This window comes from Petaurus breviceps, unplaced genomic scaffold, assembly GCF_028583685.1.
Source record: "Petaurus breviceps papuanus isolate PSGF00001 unplaced genomic scaffold, PetGlider_PUasm1.0 90504, whole genome shotgun sequence".
Lineage (NCBI taxonomy): Eukaryota > Metazoa > Chordata > Mammalia > Diprotodontia > Petauridae > Petaurus > Petaurus breviceps.
The window spans coordinates 1,143,022-1,159,749 of record NW_027187266.1 but is presented as its reverse complement, the minus strand read 5'-3'; the positions used below and the strand labels follow the sequence as shown (position 1 = coordinate 1,159,749).

Sequence of the window (16,728 nt, the reverse complement as noted above, 5' to 3'; positions counted from 1 at the left end):
TTAACACCCACACAAAAAAACTAGCCATGTAACTTTGGGCAAGTTACTTAACCCCAATTGCCCTCCAAAAAGGCAAAAAAAAATTTTTTTTAAACTAAAAAGCATTATACAGCTATAAGTTACTACTGTTAAGTAATCTTCACCATCAGTTACTTGTTTGGCTCAATCATTCTTGCCCAGTGAGTTTATTTCAAGGATCTAAGTGTAGGAAGGAGCCATGGTACAGTAGAAAGGGGACTGGATTTGAAGTCCAAGGACTTGAGTTAGAATCTAGCCCCTGATGTCTACTACCTGTGTTTCCTTGGGCAAATCATTTACATCCCTAGTCCTCAGTATCCCCATCTGTACACTGAGGAGTAGGAGTGTGGGATAGATGTCCTCCTAACATCATTTCTAACTTTGTTTATGATCCCATGAAATTAATTTCCTTTGTAACTCAGTTGTTCCCTTTTTTCAGTTGGCTAGACTCATCCCGCTCTCTTATGGAACAAGGCATTCAGGAAGATGAGAAACTATTGTTACGCTTTAAATACTATACATTCTTTGACTTGAATCCCAAGGTAAGATCCCATTTTTTTTTTATCACATTCACATGTCAAAGTGTAAATTCCAAGTATTAAAAAATTATAGTCAAAATAAACTGATAATCTGATATCTATTTAGCGATACTATTTTTAGAATAATGTTTAGTGTTTTACATGTCCACATTGTATTTTGTTTGACCATTCTAACCAGCTCTTAGCTAGAATTTAGTAGATGTCATATGCATCTTCCAGTTTCTTCTCTCCTCCCTTTCACTGAAATCCCATTTACATTTTAAAGCCTGACTCTTTCCAAAGACATCCTCTCTGATTTGTCTAGCCCATGTTGAGCTCTCCATTCTTTGATGTGCTTTTCTACTTGTAGTAAAAGGTGAAAGATTTATTGAAAATAAAGAAAACCCTGAATACTTGAAGTAAATACCATGCTGCTGAAGACTGAACTTGTCTCATTTGTTTCATATCTGGTGGTGGTGGTAGTATCTCTCCTGCCAGCCCTTGTTGAGCACGCTACTGATACTTTTTCTGCGTCCTCCACCATGCTAAGCCATATCAAGTGTTCACTAAATACTTGTTTGGGTAAATGATATAGCACAATAAGTGTGAACTGTGATTGAATCATACATGGTTAATATATGACCCTGTCCCAACTTCCTAGCTGGAGAGAGAGTCCCAGAACTCCCATATTGTTGTCCTTTGTCAGTACCCATTGCAAATTATCTGCAGAATTTTTGAAGGTGAATTAAAAGTGCCCTTTAATATTAAGTACCCAGATGAGTTAAGTTTTTACATGAATATTATACATGGCCTGGTTATATGAAACATTTTCCTCATGTAGGAATTAAGGTGACTAGGAATATTATTCTGGTTCTGCACAGAAGGAACCAAGTAACAATAAAAAATGGAGACAGTGTGAAGAACTCTTTTCAACAAGCCAAAAAAAAGGATTAATGGAAAAGAGGAACATTGAGCTGGAGCGGCCAAGACAATTGGGGGAGGGACCATGGAGGAACATTTTTTACTATGTAAGAAAGAGACAGAGAAAATCCAGGTTTGGCAGGGAAGAAAGAAGAAAAGTGGAGAAATTAACACAGTAATGATGAATATCCTTTCCAAATTTGCAAACAGATTGATAAAGACTCAGATATTATCAGTGACAGGTAGAAGTTGTGGACAAACAATCAAAGACATAACTTTAAAATTTACCTGAAAGTAACAATGAAGAACTAGATGCAGGGGTGGGGAATCTGTGTCCTTGAGGTCACATGTGGCCCTCTAGATCCTCAAGTGCGACCCTTTGATTAAGTCCAAACTTCAGAGGACAAATCCCCTTAATAAAAGGATTTGTTCTGTAACACTTGGACTCAGTCAAAAGGCTGCATCCGAGAACCCAGAAGGCCACATGTGACCTCCAGGCCCCAAGTTCCCTACCCCTACCCTAAGATGTTCTCAAAACAATAATTGGTTCTCCCCCCATCCTCTGCCTTACTGAAAGCTGCTTATCTAATTTTACCTTTATCTCTTCACAACACCAGTAAGAGACATGTCTGAACAGTATTTTACATTACCTACTTATCTGGCAGTATAATTTGCTGATTTTGGCATAACTAAAATGTTTATCTTATATTCATAATATTTTCTCTGGGAAACTATGATTATGTGTAAATGACAGGTGAAACATAGAAAATGATAGCATCACACGGAACTTTAGAGCTGGAAAGGACCACAGAGGTTATTTAGTACAACCCCTATCTGAATCATGGATCCCATCAAGCGTATCCCAAACAAATAATCATCTTACCTCTTGATTGAAGAATTCCATAGATAGACAACTCCTTACACCCAGGGAGAGTCCATTCTATTTTTGGAAAGAAACTTGCTAAGTTTGTCTTTACATTTTACTAAAATCTACTTTACTGTAACTTCTACCCATTGTTCTTAATTCTTCCACTTACAACCAAGCAGAAAAAAAGTATTTTATCTTCCATGTGATATTGTAAGTTAATGATAATTTCTTTTGGGAATTATCTGAGCCCCTTATTTTCTGTTCCTTCTTCCCCCCACCTACCATTAACCATTTTCACTATTTATTAATATAGTCATCAGCTGTGGTCCCAGACTAAGTCCTGCTTGGTCTCTGTTTGGGCCCCAATTGGTTCTGAATTAATGTAAATAACAGTTGTTTCTGTTCTGGCCAGAAACCCTGAGGGTTTTCGCTTCCTAGATCTTTTTTTATTTCCTTAAAAAGGCCATTCTTTGCCTCATTTTTTAAAAGACTTAATCACAGAATGGTCACTGCCTCAGCCAAACTGAGACTTGTTAATAGTTTGAAAAGGCTATGGTTGGGGGCAGCTAGGTGGTGCAGTGAATAGAACACAGACCCTGGAGTCAGGAGGCCCTGAGTTCTAATCTGGTTTCAGACACTTAATGCTTACTAGCCATGTGACTTTGGGCAAGTCACTTAACCCCAATTGCCCTCCAAAAAGCAAAAAAAAAAAAAAAGGCTAAGGTCCCCCACTGCATTCTGCGCCATCTCTCTTGTCCTGAACCATATCTGGCCACTGGACCCAGATGGCTCTGGATGAGAAAGTGAAGCTGGTGACTTTGCACAACCCTCCCTCACTTGCATCCATTTCACTTGCATATCATGGCATCATGTGCTTGATGTCATGGTCCTCTTTTCAAGAACAAAGAAGGGAGCAAAGAAAGAGATGAAACAGATTAATACATTGATTTCCTATAAGTAACTCTTGAAAACTTTTTCATGAGAATAAGATCCAAATTAAGGGCTAAAATAAATTTAGAGGACAAGGATCCTAGTTTCTGTGTCTTTGTACTAGCTTTCTTCCTAATTATCAGAGGTGGTTGACAATAGTTGATATCTTGGTGTGTTGCACAGGTTAACTAAGAGTGTAGATACTTTTAATAAATATTTGAACCAATGAATGAATGGATGGATTTATCTAATATTTGCATGTTAAGAAATATCTTTTCTCTCCAAACTCTTTTCCCTTTTTAACCACAGTATGATGCTGTTCGAATAAACCAACTTTATGAACAAGCCAGGTGGTCCATTCTCTTAGAAGAAATTGACTGCACTGAGGAGGAGATGCTGATCTTTGCTGCTTTACAGGCAGGTATCAGGGCTGAGTACCCTTTTCAGTAAGTGGGAAAAGAGAGATAAAAATCCATTGGGAAATCTATTATCATGCCATCTTGCTTAAAGTTTTTAATCTTGTGAGTGTTTTTTCTCTTGAATAAGGATGTAGGAAGCAGGGTTTTTTTACATTTTAAAATGGTCGGCATAACTCACAAAAAATAGTACATCTGTGTATGTATACATATATTTAAGTATATGTGTATACATATATGCATATATGTATACACACAAATGTGTGTGTGTATGCTCACTTCAAGAATCTGCGGGTATTCCTTCCACTAATGAAGATTACAACTTTGTAAATGGTCTTCCAAATTTGTTCTAGCTGTAACATTCACTAACAGTTGGTGTGCCTCTCCAAACTAAGCTAAGCTGGTCTTTTGGAAAATAGACACACAGTCCATCAATGAGTGCATAGTTCAAATCACTGTAATTTGGTAGGGCCTTTGTTTTGAGCCTTTTCAGAACCCATGGTCACTTGCACATCATGATAAAGCATCATGGTAGGACTGAAGTGTAAGTCACACACATATGTATATGGATGTGTTATTCTCTCCATGCTAGAATCAAAAGGAATTCTTCCTATGACATTAGGAAAATTTAATTAGAGGGGGAGCTCAGTTATGATTTGATAGGTTTTATGTAATAAATTCCAAAAATCTCAGAATGACCTATATTAAAAGGATTATGTTAAGCTCCCTGCATATTTCAAAGAATGTTCACTCTTGGTGACTATTTGATATTGAGATGAAGCAGGGATTAGCAATATAAATTTAGGGTGCTAAAATAATATTTTTGTGTTTATGGCATTTACAAAATTTCCTCTTTTTTTTAGTATCATATAAGCAAATTGTCGTTGTCATCAGAAACTCTGGATTTTACAAACGAGTCTGAAGTGGATGAAGTAGAAGCTGCTCTCTCCAACCTAGAAGTCACATTAGAAGGTGGAAAAACAGAAAACATTTTGGTATGAGTTTCCCTTATGTGAAATTATCTCAAAACAATGACTGTGTTTTTATTCCTATAAAAATAAATGGATTCTTCCATTCTGTTTTAGAACATTTTAACCCAATTTTCTCAAAAGAAAAGAGTTCTCACTCTAGGGGGATTTAAATTCATTTTTCTGATCTGTATACTTGGGAGAAAAAAGACTGAAGCTATGTCTCTTGGAGGTGACACTTTGAATGGAATTGAGATATTCAGAATTATTTGACCACAAAAATAATTCATATGGCTTTCAAATGACTCAACTATTAAAATGAGGCCATCTGAGAAATGGTCCTAATTTTCAGACATGCACGATACAGGAAGAGTTCTATTTGCTAGAATTCCTGTTTTTCTCTCTGTGTGATAAATAATTCTTTAGGATGAGATCCTGAAAATTACATGAAAGCATGTAATAATTAATAATTGCTGTGATTTTTTTTCTGATAGACTACTCACTCATCAGGTCAGAAGAAACTGAATTTCATATTGGCAAGATATAGCACGTGTATAAAGTTATTAAAAATGTCAGGGTTTTTTTTAAGTTATAGTTTTCTTGCAAAATTATGTCCCCAACTCATTCCAATAAAAATAATATGGCCAAGAAAAGAAGGAAGGAAGGAAATTAGTTCTCAATCTCTGGTGTAAAACCATCACTAAAACCTGAGTGCACCTTCACAGATAGTCGATATAGAGGGCTAGCAGCCACAAAGCCATGTGCAAGGAATAAAGTCAGATACAGGGAATAGAAAGACCAAAAAAAAAATGAAACCTCAGGGAGCTCTTCTACTGGAGGATCTGGGGGTTGGGAAGAACACAACATGTGCACAGATAAATGTTAGTTAGCTGGAAGAGGGACAGAGCCTTAACAGGGGCACTCAAAGAAGGCATCATGAAAGAAGCGGCATTTGGGCTGAACCTTAAAGGATTATAACTGGCAAAGGTAACAGTGGATTCCAGGAATAAGGCAATAACTTGTGTGAGGGCACACATAAGAGAAGGGGATTGTCATATCTTGGGAACACTTAGGAGTCTAGCGTAGGTGTATCAGAGAGTTCCAGAAGGGCAGTAATAAAAAGGAGGCATAAAGTAGTTCAGAAAGTGCTGGACTTAGATTCTGAAGGCCTGAGTACAAATCTTGACCTCAGACCCTTACTAGCTTATGTGAACAAGGCAAGTGACTTAAACTGTCACAGCTTCAGTACAGTTCATAGGGTTGCTGTCAGGATAACTCCGTCAACCTCAAAATACTATCTCCATTTGAATTACAATTTTTAAAGGTAGGTTGGAGGCAGGTTTGGAAGGCCTTACATGCCCAAGCTGAGGAGTTTATATTTTATCCTAGACGGTGTCCTAATAGGAAGACACTGGAAATTTTGAACAAGAGAGGGAAGTGCTTCAATCTCTCCATTTAGAAAAATGTTTTGACAGCTATTGGGATGTAGATTAAAGAAAGAAGAGACTTGAAACAGGAAGACCAAATTAGAGGCCATTAGTAATCTAAGGGAGAGGTGATACGGGCCTGAATTAGGGTCATAGATATATGACTGGAGAGATAGTGGTGGATATGAGAGATATGACAAGACTTAGCAAGTGATTATGTTTCACTTTTGCAGAATTCTCAAAGTAATTCATCTTTGTTAAGGAAGGGGAACAAACATGTATTAAAAACTTACCATGTGCCAGGAACTGTGTAAAGTGCTTTACAAATATTGACTTATTTGATTCTCACAATACTGTGAGGTGGTTATTGTTATCATCTTCATTTTACAAATGAGAAGACTAAGGCAGACAGAACAAGTGACTTGCCCAGGGTCACACAGCTAGTAAGTGTCTGAGCTGGGATCTGAACTCCTAAATCCAGGCCCAGTACTCTGACCACTGCGCTGCCTAGCTGCTTCTAAGGACCAGTTAATTAGCATGGTAGATAGAAAAAGCAGTAGACCAGGAATCCAGAGACATGACTGTAACTGTGTGTGACTTGTGGCTAGTCACTTGACCTATGTGTGATTCTTCTTCTGCAATGTAAGACCAATCTGACAACATTTGTCCCCCCTATTTCAGTGACTTTCTGTGATTAATTGAAATAGTGAACTGGTATATTATAAAATGTTTTAAAACCATTTTGAAGAGGAGAGAATTAAGATGTTTGAAACACACACAACAGACTGTTAAGGGCTATAAACAAACAAACAAAAAACTCCAGTAAAATTTCATTCCCTTTGGAGTTTTTTAAATGGATGATTCCTCTATGGAGAAACACAAGCTAACAGTGGGATCGCCACTCCTGTTTGATTCAGTCACTGACTTTCAACTACCTTTTGTTTGCCTTATCTTAGAAATAATTATCATTGGAATGATATTGACACATGAGAGAGGAAGTGAGTTGTTTGCACACTATTACTGACCTATAAATAGTAAGAAGGAAAAAGAAAAAACACCTAACTATGAGATAATAAGAATTATACATTTAGTGTGTCTGAAGACTTTAAATGGGAAGTTCAGTTCAACAAGCATTTATTAAGTGCATACTATGTATAAAACAGAAAAGGATAATAATACAGCAGTTTCAAAGTTTGCAAAGCATTTTTTACCCATTATTTCCCTTGAACCTCCAAAGAATTACTTGAAGGAGGTTCAGCAGGCATTGTCATGCTCATTGTACAGTGAGGAAGTGGGCTCAGGGAAGTTATGTGACTTACCTGTTGCCACATAGCTAATAAGCATCAGAGGTAGGATTTAACCCAAGTCTTCCCTCACCTCCAAGTCTAGTTCTGGACCCAAAACTGCTTAAGTTAGTGTCTGTATGCTATAAGTTAGTGTCATATAAAAACTGAAAAAAATAAATAAATTTAGAATACTTGCATTGTATCCACTTCAGAAATGAATATGAAAAAATTGACACTGATACTACATTGAAAGTAGAGTTACCATGTTGAGGAGTATTAATACTTGATTGGGGGAGTGGATTTAAAATGGAAGGCAGAATGCTACTAATCCCATGGATCACTATGGTGTTCTATATTGGACTTAAATCATAGCTACATGGTAATGTAGAGGGAGGGCAGCTGGTGGCTCTGTGGATAGAGCACTGGGTTTGAAACAGGAAGATTCACCTACATGAATTCAGATCTGGCTTCAGACACTTACTAGCTGTGTGATCCTGGGCAAGTCACATAACCCTGTTTGACTCAGTTTCCTCATCTGTAAAATGAGTTGAAGAAGGAAATGGCAAACCACTCCAGTATCTTTGCCAAGAAAACCCCAAATGGGGTCATGAAAAATCAGACACGACTAAAACAACTGAACACAAGGTAGAAGGAGCACTGACTCTGACATCTGAGGACCTGGGCTTAAATCCTTCTGATATTTATTACCTATATGATCTTGGGCAAGGGCAAGTCACCAGCATGTTCCTCCCCTCATCCCACCCATATCCCCTGCCGTTGGGGTCTTGTGAAATGGGGAAGTTGGACTAGATAGTCTGCTTTTCTTTTATTAGATGTCAATTTAATGTCTTTAATTGCACTAGAATACCATGGATACAAAAACATAAGTGAGACAATCATTCTCTCAAGGAGTTCATATATTTTGAGACAGCATTTATCATAGGATCATAGATATGGGGAAAGGAGCTTCAGGGATGTCTAGTGCAAACCCTTCATTTTACAGATGAGGAAACTTAGGATCAGTATACACACACACATAGGCCCATGGATCGTTTTTCATAATAATGTTTTAAAATGCATAAAATACAGAGGATTATCTTGAAGTTGTTCAGTCATTTTAGTTGTCTGACTTTTTGTGATCCCTTTAGGGATTTTTTGGCAAAGATACTGGAATGCTTTGCAATTTCCTTCTCCGGGTCCTTTTAGAGATGAGGAAACTGAGGCAAACAGGGTGAAATGACTTTCCCAGGGACACACAGCTAGTAAATGTCTGAGGCTGGACTTGGACTCAGGAAGAGAAGTCTACCTGACTCCAGGCCCTCTGTCCACTGAGCTACTATTTGATAATAGGTGTCCCTATTAAAATATTTCTGAAAATAAAAATAAAACAAGTTCAAGTTTAAAACCTTTGATGTAGAAAATGTTTGCCTGATATGGGTCTTGAAGAAAACCAGGAATTCTAAGTGGTAGAGGTGAGAAAGGAGCATATTCTGCGATGGGAGATAGTGTAAAGTCAGAGAGAGGGGAGGTTGAGTATCATCTATGAAGAACAAGTAGGCCTTGAGGCTGGCTGGATCATAAGTGTGTAGAAGATAGTAATGTTTAAGAAAACCAGAAAGGCAAAAGGGGAAAAGCTAAGAAAAGTTTTAAATGTCAGAGAAACTTCTATTTGACCCTAGAGTTTTGGATCTCTGGTCCTACAACTAGCATTGTTTTTCACATATTGCCTATATTGGAAAGGAAACATGAGACATTAGTACTTTTTGAGCAACTTGATCTTTGGATATTGTTCTTTGAAATTAAACAGTAGACTTGAATTTTAAAAGATGTACGTATATTGTGAGATGAATTTGAACAGTTTGTTTCATGTTATTAATCTGATCCACTGATGTTGATTTCCTACATAATTTAGAGACATTTAAAAACAATTTTTAAAATATTGAGTAATCATTGTGTCATTTTGAAACATATTTCTAAAAATTTACTTTTTTCCTTAATCTTGCTTACTTATTGAGTATTTTTTAATTTGTGTGGAAAATTCTGTCTCTTATAAAATTACTGCTGGTAAAAAACTGTGTGTGTTCTTCTCTATAGGAGGATATTACAGATATACCAAAGCTTGCGGATTGTCTCCGATTATTTAGGTGAGTAACTAAAACGATTACATAGAAGAACCAAGAAATCATTGGTCATCAACGTTTATGGAGGAGGAATTCTTTGATATTTAATGTCTAAACCCAACCCCATATTAACAAAGATGAATCATCAGTTCTGTCTTCCCCTGAGCACCAATCAATGTGAACTACGGGTTATATGCCACCATTAGGGGATCAAATCACTGTGGTGCTTTGAGCTTTTGCGCTATTCTTTTAGCTATTTTTCAACTTGATAAAATTGGAATAATTTTTAATAAATGGTAGTCCTACTATAATAATTAAGTGATGAAAATTAGTTACATAAAAAGACTTTGCCTTAATGTCGAGAAACAAAGGCTCCAGTGGAAAGGGGTGAGCGTTGCACTTCAGAGTGTTATGATTTTATCTGTTTCTGAATTCTGATAGCCTTTACTGTCACCCTACTTACAGACTTGCTAGCTTGTCAGGGAATTTTTCCTATAAAAGAAATGATTGTCAAATCTGTGATAATGCTAAAGGAGTGTTAAGATAAAAGAAATGAAACTTCTTTGAAGTTATATCAGTTACTTATGCCATATTATGATTTGTTGATTTTTCTCAGCAAACAGACTTAGAGCACTTAACTTCAAAAAAAAAAGAAAAACCACTGCAACACTGACAGGTTTGTTTATAACCAAGTCAAAGGGCAGAGGAAAGACTTAAAAAACTGTTCAATGAATGATAACATATAAATGTAACAGGTGCTCAAAGGGTGTTTGCTTATGTTGTATTTCTGATAGTGGATCAGTCACAGACAGTATTTTGTGCTTCTGGCCATGGATTTATATAGGTATAATCCTAAATTTCCCCCTTTTTCACAAGTGTGCTGAAAAACAAAGTTATAATTGGAAACTCAGTTCTCTAAAAATTAGTTTGCTATATTCTTTAGCCATGTTATAATTATAGATTATTTAAAAAATATATTTACCTATTATTTAATTGGTAGTGAGAGAATTATGGGATAGTGTTTCAAAGTGGTTAGAGAGTTAATCTCTAGAGGAGGACCAGGTAGAGAGGACAGGTGCTGATCTGCTTCAGTAAACATAAATTTCTCAGCCTGAGTTTCCTATATTGATGAAATCATAGGTCCAGACTGAAAAAGGAAAAAGAAAACAAGTCACAGTATCACAAAATTTCAAGTCTTGTAAATCTATCCTATGTGTGAACCAAGAATCTCCCCAGCAACATATCCATTCAATATTTTCTTGAAGACTTTCAGTGAGGGTGGGACCATTTACCTCCCAATTCATGGTGGAACTATTATTGTTGGGAAGTTTATACTTACATTAAACCTTAATTTGCTTCTTTTTAACTTCAATTTAACAAGCACACATTAAGGACTTAACAAAATAGCACAGTTTTATGCTAGGTACACACATACACACACAAAATACAGCCATTCCTGCCTTCAGAGAGCTCTATTTCTATTGGCAGAATACTACCTGTATGCAAGAAAGTATCTGCCAGATTCATCTTTCTTCTGCCCTTTAGGGCCAGGCAGAACAAATCTCAACCTTTTTCTAAGTGGTAGCCGTTCAAATATTAAAGAGAACTATCATGATCACACCAAGTCTTTTCTTCTTTAGGCTAAACTTTCCCACTTGCTTCAGTGGATCTTCATGTGACATGTTCTCCAGGCTCTTCCCCAACTGGGAACCCTCCTGTTGACCCTCTCCACATTAGTATCATAGAATCGTAGGTTTAGAGCTAAAAAAGACCTTGGACGTTTTATCCCTCTAATTTTAAAGAAGAAGAAATTGACCTAAAGAAGTTAAGTTAGTCAGTAAACATTTATTAAGTGTCTGCTATGTACCAGACACTGTGCTAAGAACTGACAATACTGAAAAAGGGAAAAGATAGCTCCTGCCCTCATGGAGCTTACAGTCTAATGAGACATTTTGCAAATAAATATATGCAGAGTTGGTGACAAACCTGATAAACAGGAAATAGCAGAGGGAAGGCATTGGAATTAAGAGGGCTTGGTAAGGACTTCTTATAAAACGTAGGATTTTGTTGAGATTTAAAGGAAACCCTGTCACTGAGGTAGTTAAGGAGCAGAGCCAAAATTCAAACCCAGATTCTCTGGGACCAGAAATATCAACTCTGTTCTGCACCTATTTATCAATGTCCTTCCTAAAATGGGCCACTCAGAACTGATACCAGTTGAGGGAGGTAACCTGACTAGGGCATAGCACTGCAGGGCTGTAATCTCCCTATTTCTACTTCTGTTACTTCAGTCTAATACCATATTAGTTTTATCTTTTGGCTGCCATATCATACTTTTAACTCATACTGAGTTTGCTCTCTGTTAAAACACCCATATCTTTTTCAGATAAACTGCTACCTTATACCTCCCCTATCTTACACTTATGAAGTTGGGATTTTTTAACCAAATATAAGACTTTATAATTATCCCTCTTAATCTTTATTTTAAAAAATATTATTATGAACATGACAGACATTAACAAATATAGACATTTTCTTATGTAAATAATATAAATGGAGACTTGCTTACGACACTGTAGAGCTTAGTGGGTTTTTTGTTTGTTTTTGCTTTTAATATATATTAAATTCCACTAGGTAGTTCCAACACTGTCTTCATTGACTGTATACCACTGTGAACTTCCTTCTGCTTTCCTACAGAGGCAGCTGTTAGGGTATGTAGGGGCAGCTGGGTGGCACAGTGGATAGAGCACCAGGCCTGGGGTCAAGGATACCTGAGTTTACATGCAGCCTCATACAGTTACTAACATAAGTGTGACCAAAGGCAAGTCACTTAGCCTCTGTTTGCAAAATAGGGATAGTAATAGCACCTATCTTCCAGAGATGTCATGAAGATCAAATGATATAATAATGGTAAAGCACTTCTAATGCTTGGCACATAGAAAATACTATATAAATGTTAGCTATTGATATTATCCATTATTGATCCATATATATATATATATATACATGTATTTGATGTTTTTTATTGACCTTTTTTTCTACATTTTTTGGAGTCACTATCACAAGCACTTCTTTGTAACAGTTAAGTGTAGATAAAAATAAACCTGCATACTCATTGGCCCTGTTTGAAAATGTACATCTCATTTTGCACCGCAAGAATCACCTGTCTGACAAGAGGTATATACAGATCATCATCAGTCTTCTCTAGTCGTGAATAGTTATTACAATGAACATAGATTTTAACATAGTGTTGTAGTCATTGTATAAGTTGTTCTGTTTCTGCTCACTTAATTCTGCAGCAGAATGCTCAAGTCCCACCTGTACTGCCCTGATTGCTCTGAATACTCCCTTTTGCTTTCAGAAATATTCCATTACAATCATATACCATAATTTGTTCAACCATTTCTCCATTGATGGAAATTCACTTTTTTTCCAGATGTGGTTGTGTGTGAGTGTGTGTTTAAATTTGGGTTTTTTTTTTACTATAACAGATATTGCTGTTATAAATGCTTCTTTGTAAGTGGATACACAATGTATATGCATATTGTGTATATGTACACAGTAATATCTAACGTTATTCTTTCCCTCTTTCTTTGAGTTCTTTGGTGTTGCTAGGTCAGCAGTTTTATACCCATTAGTGACTTTTTTGGCTAGAGTACCAAATTGCCTTTTTCAGTGATTAGATCGATTCATAACTCCTTCAACAAATAACATTTTCCATTTTTGTCATCTTTGCCATCTGATAGCACTTCAGGGATAAACCTCAGGGTTATTTTAATCTACATTACTCTTATTTTTAGCTACTTGGAGGATTTTTTTTTCATAAAATTGTTGATAGCTTATCTTTTATGAAGTTGTCTGTTCATAATAACTATTATCTACTGGGAAATGGCTCTTGTTCTTATATATTTGTGTTCAATTTTCTATATAACTTACATAGCAGACCTTTATAAGAGAAGCTTAAAGAGAAATTTTATAAGAGAAACTTTCTAGATTCAAAATATTACTCTACCCTGTCAAAATCCCTTTGGATTTAGTAATCTGTTGCTTTCTTGAGTCTTCCTAGCTTTGTGTTATTGGTACATTTGATTAGAAGCTACTTATGCCTGTATCCAAGTCATTAATAAACATAGTACACAGCATAGGATCAGGCACACTCTGGGACACTCCAATGGAGATTTTTGTCCCAAATTAACATTGGGCCATTAATGACTACTCCCTGGGATCCAGCCATTTAACAAGTATTAAATTCACATAATCATACAATCATTTGTCCTTTTTCTCTCCATGTCCTCCACAAAAATAGGAGACTATCAAATGCCTCATTAAAATTAGGCAAATGATATATCAGGATCAGATTTAGAGCTTGAGGGGACAAATAGTCCAAACTTTTAATTGTACAGAAGTTAACTGAGTTCCAGAGAGATTATATGACTTGGACTAGCCTGAAGTAACACAGGTTGTAAGAGGCAGAGCTAGGATTTTAACTCAGGACCTCTGACATCAAGTACAACCCACTTTCTACTGTACTATGTTGCTGCCTTAGAACATTCCCCTTATTTACTAGGTAATATATAAGACCGGGGCTTGACCGATTCATAACAAAGCTATGTGAGCACTGTCCTCTTCTAAATATTCATTAACTATCACTTAAATATATATATATATATATATATTCAAGAATTTTGCCAGGAATAAAAAATCAAGGTCACCGGCGTATACTTGACAGATTCTATTGTCATAGATATTTTGGAAAATTGGGACATTTTCATAGTTCCAGTACACTGAAGAACCTCTATGACAGCCATTGGTAGTATTTTTCCATTTGGCATTATATATAATTCATATTATCTTTCTCACATTTCTCCTTTCCGTCACTTCTTTTCCAGTTTTCTTTTACTTAATCTATTTCTTTATTTCTCCCTAGCTAGTAGCAGCCCCAGTATTACTTCATACTGTTGGTGATCCTCAGGAGTCCCAGGGCAGCTATCCCTTGCTTAATGGCTTTTTAAAACAAATATTTCCTTTAAAATTTGAGGTGTTCAGATCTTGCCTAGTGCTCCCTTTAAAAAATTAATTATTAATTGAAAAATAATTTCATTTTAAGCTATGGTAATTTACAATGTTAACCAAATTTTTTTGATAGTTTCTCTTAAATGTGTCCAGTGTCCAGTAGAAACTAGCAAACTCCCTCATTTTTTGTGATGATTAGCAAAGAAAGTTTTGTACTGTTCACATGAATATTTTTTTCTATCTAAGAACTGTTCTAGTTACCAGGCCTATGTATCTTCATGTAAAAACCTAATTTCAAGTTTTTATAAATAAATTAGTAACCAGTTGGATATAATTGAAAAAGAACGCTATCTAGGGTCAGAAGACTTGTATTCAAATCCTCAGTCCCAGGTCTTGTACTAACTGCCTGTGTGAGCAAACCATTTGACCTCTCTAGCCCTCAGTTTCCTCATCCATAAAATGAGGGTGCTACACTAAATAGCCTCCATCTCTAAATTCTGCAATCTGCAAATTTCAGAATGATTTAATGTAGTATAAATTGTATGAAAGGAACACTAGAGGAGAATAACTTTTAAGTGTCCTATTCAAAATTATATGTGCATTTGTTTTTCTTGGAACCATTAAGCTATTATTCTTTCATTTTTCAGGGCCAAAAAACTAACACTAAAAACTTTCAAACAGTATTGGTTTGTCTTTAAAGACACTTCAATAGCCTACTTTAAAAATAAGGATCTTGAACAAGGGGAACCAGTTGAGAGACTGCATCTAAGAGGTAAGAATATTCAATGGTGAATTGAATTATCACGATTAATCTAACAAGTTAAATGTAGAAGGGCCTTGGAAACTAGATTTAGTCCACTGTTAAAATTATTTTGCATGAGTGTGAGGTGTATGTTCCATCCCATATCCGAAATATAATCTAGGTCCCATTCCATATACAGAATAAACCTTAATTGTGGTGCTGTAAACTCTTCAATTTAGCATCCTATTTATTAAAAAACTCCCCATTAATCAGTATTTCCATACATCTAGAGGAAAATAATTGATGTTCATAACAATAATGCTAAAGTACTACAAGATCCAGAAATGCCTTTTGACTAATTAAGGATTAAATTTAATTCAGGCTAGTTTTAGCATTGTGTTATTATTGCATTGCAGTCTGTTTGAAAACTAGTAATTCATGTCTGGCATATATGATACCTTCCAGTAGGTTCTTAATGATTGTTAAATAAACCAAACTATTTGATTAATCATAAGGATCCATTTCCTTGCTATACTGGGTGAAAGTAAACTGTGTTTGATTTATTTTAGAGTTTATATTTTTAATAGTGTATATGATATAAGGTCAACAGTCTCAAACTAACAAATTAAATTGCTAGTATTTCTGAAGCAAATAGTAGGGTAATGAATAATTTTGCTTTGTCAATTACTCATGACCTTCTGATTAAAAAAATATTTGAAAATCTGTTTTCTCTGGTCCATGTTTCAAGAGAAAAAGCTGAAGAAAAATCCAATATTTTATGTCAACAAATATTAAGTACTTCCTATGTGCCAAGTACTGTGCCTTAGATACTGGCAATATAAAAATAGCTTAAAATACAAACTTTTATCTTAAAAGGCTTATAATGTAATGAGAGGAGTTTTAAAGTGACAGAGGGAGTGAGGAAGATGCAGAGTTTTGACAAAAATGTTAAGAAATTTGAAGGGGAGAGTTGATAAAGCAAGTTATGAAGGGATCAGAGAGAAATTCAAGAAGGAAGTGTCTCTTGATTTCATCTTGAGGGAAGGGAGGAATTTCAACAGACAGCGATGGGGAAATCCATTCTTGGCCTGGGGAAACAGTATGAGCAAAGGGAGAGACAAAAGTGGAGAACAGAGATTAGATTGTGTGGTTTGGCTGAAGTAAGTCATGACATGAGAATAAACATTTAGGTTGTGGTAAAAATGTGGAGAACCACTCTTTTGCCTCTTTTTGCATCCCCAGTACTTAGTACAGTGCCTGGCCCATAGTAGGTATAATGTTTAATGACTGACTGACCTTAAAAGTCAAAATCAGGAGCATTTATGTTTTACTGAGAAGGAAATAGAGTCAGTGAAGGTTTTTGAATAAAGAGGAGATGTGATCAGAACAGATCACCCTAGCAGAAGTCTTAAGTACCGACTAGAAAGGAGGTTGGACTGAAGATGGGCAGAACAGGTTAGAGGATATTATGAAGTCTAGGTGAGTAGAAATAGGAATTTAA

General features: G+C 35.9%; 1 protein-coding gene across 3 annotated transcripts in view; it reads left to right on the top strand.

Moving 5' to 3' along the window:
• FERMT1 (FERM domain containing kindlin 1) overlaps positions 1–16,728 on the top strand; it is a 60,628-nt gene that overhangs the window by 24,092 nt on the left and 19,808 nt on the right. For all 3 annotated transcript variants that reach the window (XM_069062794.1, XM_069062796.1, XM_069062795.1), the window contains 5 exons: positions 458–560; positions 3,565–3,672; positions 4,535–4,666; positions 9,447–9,496; positions 15,133–15,257. In XM_069062794.1, coding sequence (XP_068918895.1) covers positions 458–560; positions 3,565–3,672; positions 4,535–4,666; positions 9,447–9,496; positions 15,133–15,257 — 518 coding nt within the window. The remainder of the gene's footprint in view (positions 1–457; positions 561–3,564; positions 3,673–4,534; positions 4,667–9,446; positions 9,497–15,132; positions 15,258–16,728) is intronic.